The sequence below is a fragment of the Blastocystis sp. subtype 4 genome (assembly GCF_000743755.1).
Source record: "Blastocystis sp. subtype 4 strain WR1 chromosome Unknown seqid_0019, whole genome shotgun sequence".
NCBI classification, from domain to species: domain Eukaryota; class Bigyra; order Opalinata; family Blastocystidae; genus Blastocystis; species Blastocystis sp. subtype 4.
Window position 1 is genome coordinate 1,893 of NW_014569528.1, and position 19,623 is coordinate 21,515.

Sequence of the window (19,623 nt, forward strand, 5' to 3'; positions counted from 1 at the left end):
ATTGTATGTGAATTCGTCCCATCGCATCCCACTCCATTCATTGAAGGTGATTATTCTATTTCTCACTCATGTGGAAATACCATCAGGTGCGTTCCTCCTTTCTTTATGATTATAGTACTGTTTCTGCATTCCTCTATTACTTTGTTGTCATTTTCGTAAGTGTTGGAATGGTCCTCGTTCTCTCAAGTGTTCAAGATTGGAAAAAGGTCGTTTATATCTGTAGATTCTTAGAATAGATGGCATTTCACGCCCTTCTACTCTGTTTGCGAATTATGGCAAACTGTTTTGGATACATCAATGTACTCAAACTCTTTACTGGGCGACCAAGACCCTGTTTCTTTGACATGTGTGGCTATCCTAAGAGTTCTAAAATTCCTTTCCTGTATGGTACTCCTGGTATGCAGGGAGATATTACTAAGTGTACAGCCAATGTGGACCCATAATTAAAATATGACATATAGGTATATGCAATTCACGATGCTATGCGATCTTTTCCTTCGGGTCATGCTTCTATCTCAGGCTCAGCATTCATGATATTTTTAATATTTTCGAAGGTTATTCAGCGGCACTATTTAAAGCAATCGAGACGATTCTCCTCTGTCATCAAAATAGTTCAGTTAGTGCTTTCAATATCTTCTATTGCAATTTCAGCAACACGTATCGTAGTTGTTGTTATGATTTGTCAGTTAGTTTGATTATCGTCATTTTGCATCTGATACTGTTGCTGGCTATCTACTTGGGCTGTATATTACTCTTGCAACAAATAACCAAGTTCAATTGTCGTATCTACTGTCGTTGAAACGACCATCCAATGTTTCCTCAACTTCTTATGATGAGATGATTGAAGATGAAGTTAGGAATTCTGGAGTGATTCGTTTACATATGTTTCAGCCAAAGCGATTTGACCTGACCCAATCGAACCAGAATGACATGAAAGTGATCATTAAATAAAGTCTCTTTATTCTTATCTTGGTTTTTGAGATTCGTGTTCAGGAATATGTTAGTCTCTCTCTTGTTTATTCATTAAGTAACTTGTGTCTTCAATGTTGGTACAGGATTCACTTCCAGTGTCTGTGACAACCTCGTTTACAGTCTACTAACCTTGTGGACTCTTTTTAAGGATCAATCTATTTCCTTTTATTCAGAGCACGGACTGGTATTATAACAAACAAAAATCTCACTAACACCTTTACTGCACTCAAAATACTTCTATAACACAGTTATATCTTGCCATTCACCAATAAGAAAACAAAAACATCCCATTCAAGATGGATGACAGGACAGTTCATTCTTCGAGTTACGAGGACCGCTTTCTCAGAAGGATGCAAGAAACCAGTGATACATAACTCGGTAACAACTACAGACCCAAAACCTACCAATTCAACAAAATAATGGTCTTGCAAAACAAGGACCTTAATTGTATTGGGTCAGTTTTATATCTGAATGACCCCTATTTGTTATAACAAACAATGGAGAGAAGTCACACTTATTTTCTTCTGGAGAAGGACTTGATCTAAAGAATAATACAAAATGGGAAAAAGGACCTTCTGATACAAGATACCTCCAAAGATAATAACCACAACCGTTATGATGATGGCAACCACAATAATAACAACAGTGACGATCACCTGCTTCCAGTCTATGGATCATCCAATAATTTCATCCTCACTTCGGTCAATACACTTGTTCTTTGTACAGTACAATCCACTTACACAATCAGATTGGGTATTGCATTTCTTAAGAAGACTACAGCCATTCAAACAACTGCCTCCACAATCAGAATCCGTCTCATCAGCATCTTGAGTTCCATCATAACATGACCATGGATCCGAATTCGTTTGCGCAAATGTATGAGTAACTTCTGCTTTCGTTACTGTTAGATATTTTCCCTTCATTCCCTGTTTGATGTCATTATCAGCGATCATCTCATTTATCCGTTTTGTAACAAGTTCAAGCATATCTGGAGCTGTTACTACAGTGACCTAAAGTTAACTGAGTCAAAAGGCCGTACATGAACCGAAATGACCTGAGGTTCATTTTCTAGCAACTGTTTTCGGTCTATCAATGAGGAGTAAACAGAAGAACAACTATGTCTCCCAACAAGAGCATTATGAGAAAGAGACTGCAGCGAAGTCTCCAAATAATTCCACAACCGGATCTGAACAAGCGTAGGAGAAATTGAAAGACGATCAGCAATGACTAGAATGATAGGATACAATCAGAAATACTTTCACGAAGAGAGAGTTTCCAAAAGTCTTCCAATTTGGCTTGAGCTTTGAATGTGCCCCACATCTGGATCTTCACATGAATAAGCTGATGTGTGTCATTGGAATGATTCAATTCTTCTTCCAGGATTGTACCACAATTGGATGATGTGTATGGTTCTGTACAAATACACTGTTTCTGCTTACAGTAACCATGATAACTGCAAGGAAGTAACTGGAGGTCAGAGGAAGAGGAAGAGATCCCCCAGCCACTCTCACATATTGTCCCATCACTTTTCTGATCGTAGTCGATTTCAGTTGTTTCTCCACGGGTTGTGAGTGTGAGTAAACACTCATCTGCATCATTATTCATGAGCACTCCATTAGATTCCTTTCCTGCGAAATACACAGTGTACTTTGTTTCAGGTGTCAAATTGGAAAGGATAAATAAATGTGAGGTTGATGCCGATTCTGACTGCAGTTGACCTTGCGACATAATAACCAGAGCGGAAGGACGGATCGAAGTAGCAGATGTAGAATATAATCCCCATAAGAGAACAGGTTTGGTAGTAGTGATGCTAATCGATGCAGTTGTTGTTGAAAGTGATGTCACTCGGGAAGTGATAATGGAGGCTCCAACATAGCTGAACTCCATGATGGGTGGATTAATAAGAGTTGAGCCAGAGGAGGAAGTGATAGTTTTGGATAGGGTGACAGAGAGAAATCCAGGAGATGTGGGAAGAAGAAACACCTTGAACGAAGTGTCAGACTCTTGAAGCAGCTCTTGAACCTGTGCATTCACCGTCTACTTAAGAATCAAGGAATGAAACATACCACACATTGGGAAGAATCAAACTGGGAAACCGATGAAGAGAAGTGAATGCTTACCGTTATAGGAAGATTCACAACGTCATAGTTCTGATCGGACTGCATGGTAGCAGTCAATGTATCTATGATAATAGAGTATACAGATATCAAACCCTGAACTATAAACCGATGAGATCCTCGCATTCTAGGTGAAGCATTGGTAATGCAAAACAGAAGCAGTAGAATTCCGAATTTCATATGAAGAAGATTGATCCAGTTGTAGATTTCTTTCCATAACACCAAATAGATCCCCGGGATTCAAGGGATATAAAAACGAAGTGGAATGGGAGTTTAAACATGGGAGAATCAAATACCACTCAATACAGACTTGATCACAATCATGTCTCCTCGTGTGAAAAAACCCAGTGATAAACGAGAACGAATCTTTCCACTTGTAGAGAATTGAAGAAAGTTGATAATTCCTAGGGAGGACGCACGATTCTGACGTATGATCAAGAAAAGAGTGAATAGCTATTAGAGATGGAGAATTTATCACCGAAGAGGAAATTATGAAGAAATTAAAAGCAAAAGAGAGGAGAAAGCTACTTGGTTTGGATTCAGAGAGTTCTGAAGAGTGTAGGAATAGTACTTGGAATCTATAATGAAGATTGATTGTAATACATATCTGATTAGTAGGGAAGATCCAAGTAAAGTGTATCGTCGAACTATTGTCACTTATAAGAAGCGACATACAATTAGTTTTCTTTCTTAATGGAAGTTGATCATAGAGGAATGTCGAAATAGCTTCATTCTTGGGATGATGAGCAGTTCTCCTTCTATCAAGTGACTGTCTTGTATTTGCAGTAATGGTATAGAAGTGAGGCTCTTGCTTTATGGCTTGTCGATAATTGTGGCTTTTCAATAGGAGTAGAATTGATACATGATGACCATTATAGTCTGTAGTCAATGCTATTCCTACCATAAACCTCTCCAAGATTCCTAAAGATGGATTAACCCTGAATCAAGAGACTCATACTGCAACCTTCATAAATGGTGCAAGACAGTCGACGATTCATGTGCTAACATGCAAACCCTATAATACTCTAGTTAGCTCTCTTTGGTGACATGGGAATGAAAGTTTTTGAAACCTTGAAAATAGTTCAGGGTGACTATGATTGTCATACACTCTTTCATCCATATCCAAAGGCCTATCCTGATTTTGATCATTACTGTTTTTCGATTGAATTCCGCCGGGATTGTGCTGGAGAACGACTACTGTTTTTATTAAATCGAAATTCTGAAGAATTGTGGGAGTCTTTGTTACTTTTGATTGTAGAGACTTTTCAAATGAAACTACTCTCATTCGTCATTTATGCAGTGTGTTTACGAATATGAATGAATACATTCATGGGTTTTCAGAGTCGTTTGTGTTTTGTCCTGAACGATTCTCTCTTACTACAAGTACACTCCATACTCTGCATTTAGATTTGAAGCAGATGTTTGAAGATTATGCTTATTACAAAATCCAATATTTGAAAGCAAAGAAAGGAAAAGCGCTGAATTTGCGAGTAAGCAATGTAATTCGAAAGGAATCTCAGCGGTTTTTGACAAAAGAATATCCGGTAGAAGAGGTCTTGATAGGAATTGGTGATCATAAGTAGTTGAAGTGGATGTACAAATTATCGAAGAAACGATACTTGGAAACGAAAGAAATGATTGAAAAGAAGAAATATTTGTGTCTTGTTCGAGATTTCAGAGTGATTCATTTATAGGCGTTACTTCTTCGCGATGAAAAGATAAAGAAGATAGTTCAGTGGACACGACCTCATGTTTTTCGTAACTGGCTGAAAGAACATAGAGTTGTGGTAGATGTCTATTTCATTGGTTATTTGATTCTTTATTAATAGGAAAGGGATTGTATAATAAATATCTAACAAGAAACAGATGAAACCTAATGAAGCGAACAGATTTCACTTTAAAAACTGGAAATGAATTCAACTATCCACCTAATCCTCATTCGTCTTGATAACTCTTACACTGATCATGGATTAATCAATAACTATCATCCTCAGTCACATTAATGCGTTCAGCCACAATTGTTTGATTCAGTTGAGGTCTCCGATGAAGCAAACCAACACGTTCAATATCATCTAGATCGTAACTAGTGATGAGTCTCTATTTGTATTAGCTACATTGTCGCTCGTCGCCTTTTCGCTTTAATCATCGAAAATAGGAGAACAAAGATAAAAATAGATAAAGATGCAATGATGATGTCAATGAAAATGGTCAAGATTGAAACACGAGAAGACTTGGCTTGGATTGTTGTGATTTCAGTTCGAGCAATATCTAAATCTGATTCATCATTGAATACTTACCTTTTTTCTCTGTAATGATGGCACACTGCACGAAATACCTCTTCAGAGGATTAATTCCTTCGAAAACAATGATTCGATTCAAGTCGGAACTTGTTTGAACAGAATCAATCTCTCTAGCTACAAATCACATATATCACATCAAAATTACATTGACTATCAAATAAAACGCATGTTCCAGCCACCGGAATATTACTAATGAGAGAAAACGAAATGCTTTTGTCTTTTATCACAATATTGTCAATTTCAAACGTTGTCTTCTCAGTATGAATTGGTTTCATGGTATTTAATGGTGAAGGACCAACATCACCAAATGCAGAGGTTCCATAACAATATACATCATATAATGTATCAGGAAACAAATTATTCACGGTAATAATGCCAGAATCTAGGAATGAAACACCAAATCGAAGAGAACCATAAATAAGAGTTGCTTCACGGGAATCACGAATTGAAGAAGGGGTAAATGGTCTTCCATAAACAACCCCTTCACACCACACAGTAGTTGGATGAGAGACATTCACCATAACACGCGCTGAAATAGGTTCTACAGATACCGGAGATATGGATAGCGATACTGTAGTATTATCTTGACGATTAGATAGATCCACAATCATCTCCACGTCTTCTTTCTCATCTTCGTCAGAAAGTTCATCAAACGCTATTGGTTGTCTCGGTTGTGTGTCTTTGGAAGTATCATACGTGTCATGCAAAATGGAAACAGAAGTACTCTGAGAATGACTCTCAAGGTTGTGATTCTGATTCAAAATTTTATCTACAATAGCATCGTTGACCTTTTGAGCAGTTTGAGGACTGCTTCCTGGTCTTTTTGTTACTTCTCCCAACAAGGATTCAATCCATTTTTCTTGGTCTTTGGCTGCCTTTTTTCGTTTCACCATTTGAGGGAGTTCAAGTTTGGTTGTTTCTGATTTCCCTTTTCTTCCCAAAGAACTCTCATCATCTACAAATTACAATACAAAAATGATATAAACGATAGTTCTTGAGGGAAGAAGACCGGGTTCCCTTAGTAAGTACACTCTCCTACCTATTAACCACTGCTTCATAAGGTACTGATCCCTCGGTCCTGTTTTCCAAACTCACTTGAAGTAAGGCTACTAACCCTCACTTTCAGCACCAATTAGTACAGGATAACACCAGAAAGAATGATGCTTTTTTCATCCAAAGAAAGGGTTCACAGATGAAAGAAATCAATATACCAAACTCAGTCTTCAACAAACAGCAAAATTCACTCCCCAAGTTCCAGAAGGATTCCATCCTCCATTTGGTTTCATTCCAGAATCTTGTCGCTGAGGCATCCTGGAAAACTCCATTTCGGCATTATCAATTGACATACCATCTGTAGCCTTTACAATCGTACGAGGAACCGATACAGGTTGAGGTCGAGATTGGAATACAATCTTTACATGAGTGTCTATGAATAAAACTTCCTCTCTCATGCTTACCGTTACTATCCAGAATATATCCCCGAAGTCCTTTATACCGTCCTTCAGTTACCATCACTTGAGTTCCATCTTTCAATAACTCCTTCTTATTACGACTTCCTAATTTCGTTGACGCAAAGTCCACTTGCCCAGGTCGCAAACTTTGCATCTCAACATTCTCTTTTGAGTCATATCGTTTCTTTACTTGGTTATCTGCATCCAACTCCACTTGTCGATTCCGAACCAACACAATTCCATTATTCTCGTTCACAGAAGTACATTTGATAAAGACCAGATTTCTCCACAAACGTTTCACGGTTCCACGTTTCCCCTTATAATCTCCCTCTACAATAAGCACAGCATCTCCTTCTCGCAGTTGGTTTTGTCGGACATCCATGATTACGGCAGTTTTGCTTACCATATTCCGTTTGGATCGAATCTTCTTAATGTCAAATGAACATACTTTGCCTGATTGATCGAGAACTGTTAAGGCAGTAGGAGCCAACTGAATAATGATACCAACTTTCCCAAATGGAATCTACCGTTCATTCTTACTATACAATTGTACCACAACAAGATCATACAGATCAAACCCTTCAACACTTACAACTCCTGTAGACACTTCAGCACTCTCAATCAGATAATTCACAAATACCTTCATTTCTTTATCTCCAAAATCACTAATCACAATCACGTTGCCTTCTCCTTCATCGTCACACATTGCTACTACACCTGTCTCACCAGCATTTACTCCTGCCAATACTCGAACATGTGTACCTGTTGCAAACACCTTCATTAACTCTTCCTCCTTCAATAATAGCAGTTCAGATTCATCTCCCACAGTTACCCGAATCTGAACTTCTCCGTGGGAATCGTCACTTTCTTCAACAACTCCTTCTAAATGCTTTAATTCACCTGAAATCACTCGAATCCGATCACCCTTATAAAACAGTTTGATTCGACGTTTTCCACTTTCTCGACCAACTTCCACTGGCTCCTTCCCTGTATCCTCTGTATCACCTCCTCCAAAAATATCTTCTGGAGCTAGTGTTTTTCGATCTGCAAACATTGCTTTCTCCTCAACAGAAGGTTGAATGTCACGAAGCAGATCAGGAATTGCAAATTCCTTATATAGCATACCATCGCGGAAATACTGCCGATTATACTCAAAGAACATTCCACCTTTCAATCAAACCCATCTCCAACATCTACCTAATTTCGAGTTGTTTCTTCGTTCCACACGACCATCAGGGAATTTAGAAGGATCGAAGAACTTCTGAGTAGGACGAACCTTACTAGCACTGTAACTCCCTCCATTGAATTCACTAAGATCAAGACGAGGAACAAGACGAAGAACCACCTAGAAGGAAGGGAATAAAAGGAATTCCAACTTTCTGATCATTTTCCATCAATCGAACCACTTGAGCGAGATCACCTTTATACAATCCCTTCTTCAATCGAACAAATGCATTCAATTGAAGAGGTCGATTCACATGCTCGACTCGATCCAGAAGCATTGTTCGGTCTTCAATGGGAATCAAATGGAATGCATTGCGATAGGCTGAGAGGAATAACGACATACCATCGACCACGCGTCGGACCATCGTTTCGTCGTAGGACTCAATATATACAATGCTCTCTTCGCCAGTCCAGAATACAGAAAAGATATCCGTTTCGTTACGAGGGAAATTGTTCTCAAGACGACGTCCTTCATATTCCTGATATTTGTAAGTCAGAGAAAGAACAGCCTGCTGTTCAGATCCACGCTAGGATAAAAGAAAGAGAAAAATGATACTCGAACACGAACAGAGTAGATCTTCGGATCATTGATGGTTGGTAAAACACGAGTATTGTTGTATTCTGTTACAGTTGCTTGCTGAACTTCCTGACGATACAGATCAGCGGCTTCCTTTTCATCCCGTGTCTTTTCTTTCTCATGAAGTGGAATTTGAGTAATCTTCTTCTTTGTAATGGGTTTTAGTTTGGATTGCGTATCCTCTCTAACTACTAAGGATCTCAAGAAAATAAATACAGATGAGCTTTCTGCTCCAAACGATTGAGCACCATATCGTAATCATCTCGTCCTTTTCTTGTTAGATGCTTTGCATACTCCAATTCTTTCAATCGTTGCTAAATTATAAGTTGAATCAATTTAAAAAGATACCTCTTCATTAATAAACCCTTCTTCTCCTGAGGTTTCTTCCTCTTCCGAATCTTCCTCTTCGGCGAATTCATCAAACACGGCTTCAGCAGCAAACCTTCTCCTTTTGCTTTTAGTTCCACTTGTACTGGAGCGCTTTGCACTTCGTCGCATAGGCTGATCGCTATCTTCCTCTTCGTCCTCATCCTCATCCTCTTCATCCTCATCCTCCTCGTCTTCTAGTCTATCGTCCTCTTCGTCTAGATTGTCCATATCACGTTCCTCCTCCTCGTCACTCAGATTCTCCTCATCACCTGACAGTGCCTGTTTGGAATGATCCTCTTGATCGGACATGAAATCTCTTTGAATTCGAGAAATGAAAGATGATTACCGCGGTTCTTTGGGGTATTGTGTTGATTGTTGTGCGATACAAATAGTCGTGAACTAAATGTTATTTGTTGGGAATAACTGTTATTTTCCTATATAGAGTTATTGCAAGCGAATCAAGTATAAAAGGCTAGATGAAGGAGAAAGTCGGTATTCGAGTTTTAAAATGTTCTCCTTATTAATTTTGATTATTGCAGTACTTTTTCAGCCAAACTGTGATAATAGATCTTGAATTACATCAGTCCTTGCGACGGTCGAGGAGGAAATATATTTACGATTGGATACTCCAAGTTGATGGGAACGTACAATGCTACAGTTCTTCCCTGTGATGATTATTGTAGTTTTGTAATGATTAGTAACGGATCCATTCCAGTATTCACTCACTCCTTTCATCCAAACCGATAATTCCCATGCCATGGTTTCTGTACGAGTATCTTCTGTATCAAAAATCGCTTGTGTGATAGCTCCTGATGATTCAAAACCTGAAGCTCTCGAATATCCCGAATCTAAGGATACTCGGTATTACATTCGGACGAATCAAGAGTCCAAACTGATTTTCCGAGTGAACTATCTTTCTCAAGAGAAACAGCGTCTATTTTGCAACATTACAGGTCTACTGTACAGTCCTGCTCATGTTGAATTTTATAAGTCTGATTCGTTTTTAGTTGAATGTAAACTCATTTTAATAGGTCATATATGTAGATGAAACTGTGAAACTGGATGAATTACAACATGAAAAGACTTCCTTTTCCTTTTTGTATCAACCAAGTCAAATCAAACTACAATTTTCTCCTCAAAAATACTCTGAGAGTAAATACTTGGTGTTGTGTGAGTCAGGAACATTACCTGGTGCTATCACGGATTGTAATCAAAGTCATCTGTTTTGTTCAATTGGTACTCTTCCTATGAGGGTACATGGGGAAGTATCTTTCTGGTGTGCTATATGATGAATAGAGAAGAGAACAGATTGATGTTCATTGTGGTGCATATCGTAAAGAAACTATGAATTGGATTCTGTTTCATGAAGACTTTATAGCTGGTTAACTCTCTGTCTTTTAGATTGTTTGTTCATTACTTGTATACGATATAGTATCTAGTAATATGAGACAACAAATCAATTATAATCCCTATCTTAACAAACATATCATTGCAAATCACTATAAACATTAGCTGCTGCCGTAATCCAGCCACAACTCACAAAGAAATCATATTGTTGCTGCTTTCTCTCTACATCAATTGTAATCTTCTTGCCCGGATCCTCTCGAGAAACAAACCCATTTCTACATCTCACTCATCATTCCAATCATACTTGCAACATTCTTGAACAATATTTGTCTTGATTGCCAGATAATGACGAGGTACCATATGCATCAACTATTCATCATTCCTTGCACTCATCTCTCTACTCCACACAGTCGCTTCTCTTCTGGTGTTAACAACTCTGCTCCATCCATTCGATTCACATTCAACATTCCTCCACTAGCATTCAAAACTCTCATTCTTCCTCACTTGTCCTCTCTGAAATGATCACGTTGAGCTGGATCTAATTCTGCCAATTCCGCTTCTTCTAACGTACGAACACCATTTCGACGCAATTTCTGCAATTCCATAATTCGCTCTCTCAATCTAGCTTCCTTGATCAGACCCTGCAGCAAATTATCGTATTCTGCTGGAGTCAAGAAACGAGCAAAGGGCTTTAAACGGTTATTAATATCTTGTTCTTCCTATGTGTCAAAATCAGGCTGATTTTTGCACTTTTGACATTTTTCGTTCTTCACTAAGAATGGAACGTAAATCCAGCAGATTCCGCTCAAGTACAAATTGTTTGCGTTTATTGCGTTCTGCCAGTCTCCCTACAAATAAGGATCTTCTTTAGACCTGACGATTAAAAGCCCGAATCAGACACATCTTCAATTCCTTCTCTTTTTCGTCTTCGTCTCCCAGAATCTCAACATCCTTTAGCATCACTTCAGCATCATTGTCATATTCCACATCATAGTCATTTCGAAGAGCGTTGTATCCATTGATATCACTTCCGGGACCTGTGTACCTACAATAAATTTTTTCCACAATACTAACGGAGGAACAGGTTCATCAACTAAATCCCCAGGGAAGGTATCGACTTGCACTTTCGCTGGATCTGGGATTTTGGATTCATTCGATAAGTATGCTTGGGTGTAGTGATGAACACAATGTTGCTCCGATTTTGTACCCACATAATGGCTAATTTCTCTAGAGGTCAAGATCAATTCCATTTCCCACTCCCAATTTCCAAAGCGGAATACCTGCATACCTTCCATCAGGCGCAGTTCCTCCTCAGCTGACCATCCTTCGACATACAGTGTCATCTTTCTACAAATGAAAGAATCAAACTAGATTAACCCTAAATTCTCACAAACTCGATATCCGTGAGTCCAACGATGTTCACCTTTCTCACAACGTTTCATAAGACAGTCACTGCACATGTAAAAGTTTTCACATTCGGCACATTGAAAGCATAACGACTGGGTAATACTCTAGACCTAAAACGACAGAAAATGGGCAACTTTGTTACAGAAGGCACAGTACATGAAAACATTCAATCGGTTCAATGGAAAGTATGGAATCTCTTCAACTACGGGTAATGAAAGGAATCTGAGAGAACTTGGATACGCAGCAGGTTTCTGTACTTCTGTATTGACTCCAGTCGCTGGAGACTCCTCTTCCATTGTATTGGGAACATTATCAATCACAATGGTAGGCAACTCTGGATGTCCACCGATTCTATCAATGAACACGGAAAGTGAGAACTACTCTTCGAGTTCCATCACCCTCAATAAGAAATACTTGAAAACAAACAATGAATGAGCTGTTTCTTTCGGTTATTCCTTCTTATATGCAGGTGTATACTGAATCTATGTAAGCAGTAATCCGATATAATCAAGTCTATTTGCATGCCAGATCCTATTATACCATCTGTATCCTTATCGGTAGCATTACACTTTAATGGGTTATATTCCAAGTAGCAATTCTGTCTTGTGAATCATAGACTGTAGTTTATGTTTTGGCTGTACTATACAAGTACAGCCAAAGAACTTTAGGCTTATTTCTGTTCTGTGGTCCGTAAAAGAATGTGTAAACTCTTCAAGAGAGCATTCTGCATTTTTCCTCCTCAACTAACTAATCGCTCCAAGGCATCAGAAGAAACAACGATGTGTGAAAAAAACTTCTATGGTACCTCTCAGGTCGTTGTTCAGTGGTCTTGGATAATGATGTAGAAGATAACACTACTGTTTCTATAATGCAAACATGAATTAGACGGCACTCGACAAAATAGTCTGAACTTTCGAAAGGAGATCAACGTAATGGGGATCGGAACGGATTTTCATGATTGCAACTCGAAGTTCATCAGTATTCGCAATTACCAATCTTGGTGGTATAGCTGTTGATGTGCTTTCCGATATCTCTTCCACTGAGGGTGGAAAGGGAGGTAACTCATTAAGTGGAGATGGAAGTACTTTAGGGAGATCAAGATCTGTCTGGAAAAATACATTGTAGTTATACTGTTTCAAAAGCGTAACACAGTCACATGCTTCTGTAACAGTATGGAAATTGACAATAAAGAGCTGTTGTACCTATTCCGATCAAAATAGATATGCAATAGAACTGGGGCAACTTGAAGGAATCCGAGCTTCTTGTTAGAGGCACTCAATTCGATGTTCCAGCGTTCTCGTTGCTCATCTAATGAATAGGCTATTAATTCAGATACATAGAATCCGTTTCTACACTAAAAGCCAAGTCGCTGTAATACAATGGTCTTGCTGAGTTCACGGTTATCTGTTTCTGCAAAATACAGAAGCAGATTTTTGCTTTCTGAGTACAAAGCCAGTTGTACTTCCATCTTTAGAGTTTCACATTTTCCGCTTTTTCCACTCCGCGTATACGAAACAGGCCAGATATAGCCGTTGTTCATTCTGGGTTTGCCTAATTTCAAAGGCGAAGATTTGTCAAGTAGACTTTCTATGGCATCTAGTTCTTTTGCAGATCCAAACTCTAGGGTCGCCTTCTTTAATTCTCCAAGGTTTTCCATGGTTGAGGAACTCTCCTATGGTAATTTTGGAATCTTACTGAATTCTCTTTTCAGCGTTCCATGTATTCTAAGAGTACTTAGGCTTGTTATAGTGTTTATTTTCACCTTTGTGTTTGGATCAAGTTTTCCAGTTATCTTCTTTCAGTATCGGGTCATGTTGTCATTTGTTGTGAAATTAGGGTACAATTATTAACAAAGAACAATAAGGGACATTAACGAAACTTTAAAAAGTACAATAGGGGCAAGATAACTAATCATTAATACGAATATAGGACAGTTTGACAGGGTTTTGAATTGAATGGTTCATAATTAGGTCATCACTTTTTAGTTTGTTTGAACTTAAAATGGACGGAGTGGTTCGCGATGAACAAAGTAAGTACTGTAAAATGATATTTTTGGGTTTCCTTTGCATTACCGTTACTATAGTGGCCTCGCTTTCCCATGTCGATGAAGACGAGCACTTAACGAATGAAGGGGACATGGAAAACTCAAAGAACCACTCACTGGAACAAGAAGCAGATAACCGACTTCTTTCGCAGTCCATGAACGGCCAGAACTTTGGAAGTGCAATTCAGATTCCAGTCATGATCCCAATCACTCCAGGGGGGAGTCGTACTGATTTGATATCAACGCAATTACCAGGGATGGTTTCACAATCCATTCGTGGATCTTTTTATCCACCTCAGATGGTGAATTCTTATGCCTATCAAGGAGGAAATACTCTGGCCTACAATACGGATTTAGCAAATGGGACGGGGTCTTTATCTATTACCCCTTCAGCACCCATCCAGCCAATGACTCAAGTAGAATTTTCTGTTGTTGACTAGTATAGGGAACAACGATTCCAATTCAGGGTTTCAGTACTCAGGATATCCATATCCATCAACTAGAACAAGAAAATGTAGGCCGTTTTCTAGATTCATGAATTGTAGCCCCATATTGTAACAGGATATTATGTGAGCGGTTACTATTTGAAGCCTACAGAAGAGATTTCACTAACGGATGCTCTAATGTCGATTGACGCTGATAATGCTCAGTAAGCGATGTCCATTCAGCCTTATACAGAGTATCCCAGACTTCTGTAATCAAGTTACTTCAAGAAGTGTTTAACGATGCTGAACGTTCGGGGATTATGAAGGACGAAACGATTCTTCACCAGAATCTTCATTTGTTTTTGCAACATCATCAAGACATCTTTGTACGCAATATTATTTTTTCGCAAGATCCGAAAGAGGGGAAGAAGATCATTGATTTCAATACTCTTTCTACTCTCTATTATCAGATTTACAATACTCCAGACACTTCTGTCGAAAAGAATCTCTCAAAGAAGAGACGTATTTCATCAAGAGAATTAACATGGGTTCCTTCGGCTTCCCCAGCTCCTGCTTATGCAGAGTCATTCCCATCGGTGGGTAAATCCTCCCGCAATGCACGTCCAGGAAAGCCAACTGTTCTTACACTGGATGAAGAAGCGATTCTGGCTAATTTCATTTTGCAGTTGGAGGAGAAACAAATTCGACTTCCGCGGGACGATGTACGAAAATTAGTGATGGGCATGTTAGCAACATTGGGTCGTCCACATCCTTTCAAGCAAGATGGACCTCATCGTCACTGGTTCAAGGGTTTCTACAAGCGAAATCCATTGATTCTTCAAACTCGTTCATCATCATCTCCTGTTCCCCGTGAACAATTGAAAGAGAATCAAATCCAACAGTTTTTGGATGAATTGAAGCGATTAGATTATCTCAAAGCTATTCCTTATGCTGCTCATAATCTTCACTTAGCTGTATTGGATGAGAATGGATATCGCTTTAGCATCAACCAAGATTTGAGTGTTACTCCACCTCCCATGACAAATTACATTCAACAAACCATTTCTACTACTGCTATTCCTCCTTCCGTTTCAACTCTTTCTGAACCCACAATCAAAGAAGAGAAATCTCAAAAGCAACAGTGGACCTCAGAACAGCTTGTTTGGGCAGTTGAGCAAGTGAATCACAATCTAATGAGTATGAAGGATGCAGCAGAGCGAACTGGTATTCCTATAGCCACTATTCGCAATCATTGTCGGAATCCTAATATGGGAGCTCGACGAGGACCTCCGACTGTTCTCACTGAACTCGAGGAGTTGGCTCTAGAACGTTTTCTATTGAAATTGGATGATTGTGGCTTTAAGGCAAACAGGGAAGAATTAGCCAAGTTAGTCATGCAGCTAGTGAGTCGAGATAAGCGACAACATCCGTTTAAGGAGGATGGACCTCATCGTCATTGGTTTCAGGTAGTTCTTGTTAGATTTAATAATTACTAGGGGTTCTATCGTCGTCATAAGCTACTCTGTGCACGAAAACGAGCATCAAGCAGCACGCTGTCTCGACAGGAGGCTCCTCCTGAACTAATGAATCGATTCTTTGATGAATTGAGTGAGTTGAAATTGCAACAGGGGGATATTTCAGACCTACGAGGGAAGAAGTCAAAGCGTCATCCAGTATCAAATACCCCTGTTCAAGATGGACAGAACGATATCCCAATGGATACTATCAATACATTGGATCCAACAGGAGTACCTCATCCCCATCAAACTGACATGTTAACAACTCTTCCTGTGAACCAAACACCACTACCTGTAAACTCCGCACCTCTTCCTGAAAATCAAACACCTATCTCTGGGAACCCATCATCTCTTTCTGTGAATCAAGCTCTTATGAATGGTCCGAATTTTGACACAGAGCCATCAACTCAAAAGAAAGGAGGAAGACCAAAATTACCTCTGTTTTCTGTCCGACCTTCTCGTCAAAAAACAAGGGTTGCCAAAGTTATGGAATTTATTCGAAGTTTTGCGCTAAAGAACCATGAGAATGTAGATGACGTATTGTGGACACTTCTTATCCTAAGGGTGAAAGGGAGTGGGAATATGGATATTAGCAATGAATTAACTAAACTGTATAAACATTGGAATGTCTATGTTTCGAATGCTTGTTTTGACTCAGGTCGATCTAATCAAATTTCTGGCCTGATGTCCATAATGCCACCTATGCAACAGAATGTGCCCGTTAGTAATAACCAGACAATTGATGTGGATTTAGGGGGAAATGATCAGTTATATCAAATGCGCATGGCTATGGACAATGCGATGTTAGTTCCGACTGATCAAAGCGAGATTACAGTGTAGGACAACTGTTTGTTGAATTGATTTGAAGAAACAGCATAACCAAGACTAGGTTACTAATAATAGTAGTTGTATATTATTTGTTTACTCAATGCTATAAGTCTACAAGACTGAAAGGTATGGATTATAATAGTATCTGTACAGTATCAACACCAAATCACGTGACAATAGAAAGTGGAAATCTGGAACATAAATAGAAATACACCTATATCCATAATAAATAAAATGCAAAGGAAAAGTACAATTTGTTAAGTATCGTTACTGTACCAATATCCATTCTTCCTCTTTTTGCCACAACCCTAATAGTACAACATTTACACTCTATTTGATCCTTCCCTTAGATCTTCACACTGAGACAGGAAGAAGACTACAACGAAAGGTAACAAAGAAACAATGGAGTTAGATGGCAGAATTCATCAACAAGAAAGATGTATACAATTCAAATACAAAGAATGCAGATAAAAATGGGAATCCTAGGGAAACAATCTGAAAAGGAACAAGGGTAAGAAGAATATGTTTGCCACTATCATTTTCCAACTTATAAAACAGAATGCCTTTTACCAAGATAATACTACTGATACAGGACAATGCAGAAGTAATCAGGGCTCAAAGAACCCACACAAAACAGATAGGGTTAGTAAAAATGGGTTCAAATACGGGATCAAAAAGGCTACACAAAGCCGTATTGCCAACTCATAACATGATAAACCAGAAATGAAAGGTCATTACAAAAGAAGAGTATGGAATCAAAATAGACTTGAATAATTTCAACAGGACTCGATATGACAAATCCACTTTATGAGGTAATATTTCTTTGAAAGGATGAATGGTCATGGAGATAAGGAACCCACGGGAAACGTACCAATATAGTGTAAGAAAAAGAATACCATTTCTGGATAATGATGGAACTAGTATGCTTCTAGAAGAAAGTGATGATACTCATTGTGTATGAGTACAAAAGGAGATAATAAAGGTAGGATAACATGTTGACTATCAAGGGGTTGGTTGCATAATGTTGTGATTATCATTGTCCATGAATAATGAACAAAAAGAATGAATCGTTAATAGATAGAACAACAAGTATTAGAATTACTCTGACTGAACTGTCGAATGACCTGATCAAGAGAATCAGCATCTCAATCATTATCAAGAAGGCAAGCATACTTGAACTATTCAATTCTATCACATTACTGAATAAACTGTGTCCGATCTGAATTCCATTTGAAGTGAGTGATGGGATGTCTAATTCAAATTCAATCATAATAATCACTATCCAATATCACTTTACCTATCCAACAGAAATTGTCGCCATTTCCTTTGAATGTAGATAGAGAAGGGAGATCTCATCAATCAATCATCATCATTCATACTCTTCATTATCAATTCATTCACTTCTTTATTCTTAAGATTACTACATAGAGCTGCATATCCAAGAATGATGGATTGAAGTCGAGTCAGATCTCATTCATCATTCATTCAATCAGTCATACTTTCAAATACTATTGAATGGCACCTATGGAATGCACCATCATCCAATTGAATGGATATGAGAGAAGGAAGATTCTTCAATTCGAATGATTCATACCAATAGAATGATTGAAAACCAATGTGGATTTCTCTTAACTGATCACAATTCATTATCAAACATTTGCTTCCTTCTCTAATCTCCTCACTGAGTTCGAAGCTATTATTACCAATAATGATACTTTTCAAGTCATTCAATCCATCAATCACAAATCGATTCACTTTCTTAAAACAACCATCTCCAATCTCAAGTCTCTCAATCTCTTTTAAGCAGTTAGTATCAAATACACCCAAATCATTTCCATAACCTTCTTCAAAGCGCTTGATTACATCGTATTCACCTTCTATCCATCTTCCACTTCTCATCACTTCTCCATTCTCATTCAATTCCTTTCCGTTTCCATCTCTCATTCCATTCTTCCATCCTCCAATATACACAGGATTCAATCCTTTGAATTCACTTCCATATCCTTCTCTCTTTCCATTCTTCCATCCACCTACATACAATGCATTCTCTCCATCAATTCCAAACTCAGTTCCTTTCCCTTTTCGAACAAATCCTCTCATCATATCTCCTTCAAATCCTCCTTCATATACTCTCATTCCATTATCATCATATTCAATCATCAAACCTCCTTTCCATTCTCTCAATACTCTCATCATTACTCCATTCTTGTATTCACATTCTCTTGCCAATCTTCCTCCTTCATACTCAAAACACTTACCATTCTTCAATAATCCACATTCATCATATTCGCTCACACTCAACAATTCTCTCTTCTCATTCAACTCTTTGAAGAATCCTTTCATTTTTTCCATTTCAGGATGAATCCCAAATCCATTCACCATATCTCCAAACCACACTCCTTCATACACCTTCTCTTCATTATCATCAAACAATCTCATTAATCCATCATCAGTGAATTCTCGAATCACTCTCTTCTTCATTCCATTCTCATATACACATTCTCTCTTTATCTTTCCTCCTTCATACTCAAAACACCTACCATTCTTCAATAATCCATCTTCATTATACTCACTTACACTCAACAATTCTCCATTCACACTCATCTCTGAATAGAATCCTTTCATTCCTCTTTGTTCCTTCAATCTCAAGTATCGCTTTCCATTTCGATAGAATCCTCTCCATATTTCATTTCCACCGTTATCATATTCTATCCACATTCCAACTTCTTTTCCTTTTGATACTCTTCCTCTTAATACTATGTTACCATATTCATTCTTCTTTATCACTTCTCCTTCACATTCATCATTCACAAACATCACTTGCATGAATAATGTTCCATTCTCTCTCGCAACCAAACCAACCCCTTCTTTTTTTCCTTCTTTTATTTCTACTCTCAACTCATATTCTTCATTATCAATTAATACTCTTATTATTGCTTCTCCACTCAATCCACTACCACTCTTCATTTCAACACTCTTTATCTCATAATCACCAAGGAATTCAAGGCATGAACTCCAATTTATAACACTGATGTTGCTCATATT

The 19,623-nt window shown here is 38.3% G+C and overlaps 6 protein-coding genes across 6 annotated transcripts; 1 reads left to right on the forward strand and 5 right to left on the reverse strand.

Moving 5' to 3' along the window:
• Nucleotides 1-1,457: 1,457 nt before the first annotated feature.
• JH06_0268 (hypothetical protein) lies at nucleotides 1,458-3,215 on the reverse strand (the record flags this gene model as incomplete). Its single annotated transcript, XM_014674045.1, has 8 exons — nucleotides 1,458-1,513; nucleotides 1,562-1,639; nucleotides 1,670-1,982; nucleotides 2,012-2,058; nucleotides 2,089-2,199; nucleotides 2,229-3,009; nucleotides 3,039-3,154; nucleotides 3,185-3,215. The coding sequence occupies 8 exons, from the start codon at nucleotides 3,213-3,215 to the stop codon at nucleotides 1,458-1,460; spliced, it is 1,533 nt and encodes a 510-aa protein (XP_014529531.1).
• Nucleotides 3,216-5,063: 1,848 nt separating this feature from the next.
• JH06_0269 (hypothetical protein) lies at nucleotides 5,064-6,562 on the reverse strand (the record flags this gene model as incomplete). The annotated part of the gene is given in 8 exon segments (XM_014674046.1): nucleotides 5,064-5,172; nucleotides 5,204-5,357; nucleotides 5,387-5,503; nucleotides 5,535-5,771; nucleotides 5,787-6,344; nucleotides 6,376-6,424; nucleotides 6,437-6,498; nucleotides 6,529-6,562. The coding sequence occupies 8 exon segments, from the start codon at nucleotides 6,560-6,562 to the stop codon at nucleotides 5,064-5,066; spliced, it is 1,320 nt and encodes a 439-aa protein (XP_014529532.1).
• Nucleotides 6,563-6,612: 50 nt separating this feature from the next.
• On the reverse strand, nucleotides 6,613-9,319 carry JH06_0270 (RNA polymerase 2 transcription factor; the record flags this gene model as incomplete). The annotated part of the gene is made up of 9 exons (XM_014674047.1): nucleotides 6,613-6,815; nucleotides 6,847-7,363; nucleotides 7,394-7,480; nucleotides 7,520-8,007; nucleotides 8,038-8,185; nucleotides 8,217-8,591; nucleotides 8,621-8,825; nucleotides 8,858-8,955; nucleotides 8,990-9,319. The coding sequence occupies 9 exons, from the start codon at nucleotides 9,317-9,319 to the stop codon at nucleotides 6,613-6,615; spliced, it is 2,451 nt and encodes an 816-aa protein (XP_014529533.1).
• A 1,177-nt stretch (nucleotides 9,320-10,496) lies between these two features.
• JH06_0271 (hypothetical protein) lies at nucleotides 10,497-11,817 on the reverse strand (the record flags this gene model as incomplete). Its single annotated transcript, XM_014674048.1, has 8 exons — nucleotides 10,497-10,632; nucleotides 10,662-10,726; nucleotides 10,759-10,831; nucleotides 10,862-11,076; nucleotides 11,108-11,205; nucleotides 11,236-11,402; nucleotides 11,432-11,704; nucleotides 11,735-11,817. 8 exons carry the CDS (start codon nucleotides 11,815-11,817, stop codon nucleotides 10,497-10,499), a joined length of 1,110 nt encoding a protein of 369 aa, XP_014529534.1.
• Nucleotides 11,818-14,553: 2,736 nt separating this feature from the next.
• Nucleotides 14,554-16,590, forward strand: JH06_0272 (hypothetical protein; the record flags this gene model as incomplete). Its single annotated transcript, XM_014674049.1, has 2 exons — nucleotides 14,554-15,699; nucleotides 15,730-16,590. 2 exons carry the CDS (start codon nucleotides 14,554-14,556, stop codon nucleotides 16,588-16,590), a joined length of 2,007 nt encoding a protein of 668 aa, XP_014529535.1.
• A 1,347-nt stretch (nucleotides 16,591-17,937) lies between these two features.
• On the reverse strand, nucleotides 17,938-19,620 carry JH06_0273 (hypothetical protein; the record flags this gene model as incomplete). The annotated part of the gene is made up of 2 exons (XM_014674050.1): nucleotides 17,938-18,047; nucleotides 18,078-19,620. 2 exons carry the CDS (start codon nucleotides 19,618-19,620, stop codon nucleotides 17,938-17,940), a joined length of 1,653 nt encoding a protein of 550 aa, XP_014529536.1.
• Nucleotides 19,621-19,623: the final 3 nt, after the last annotated feature.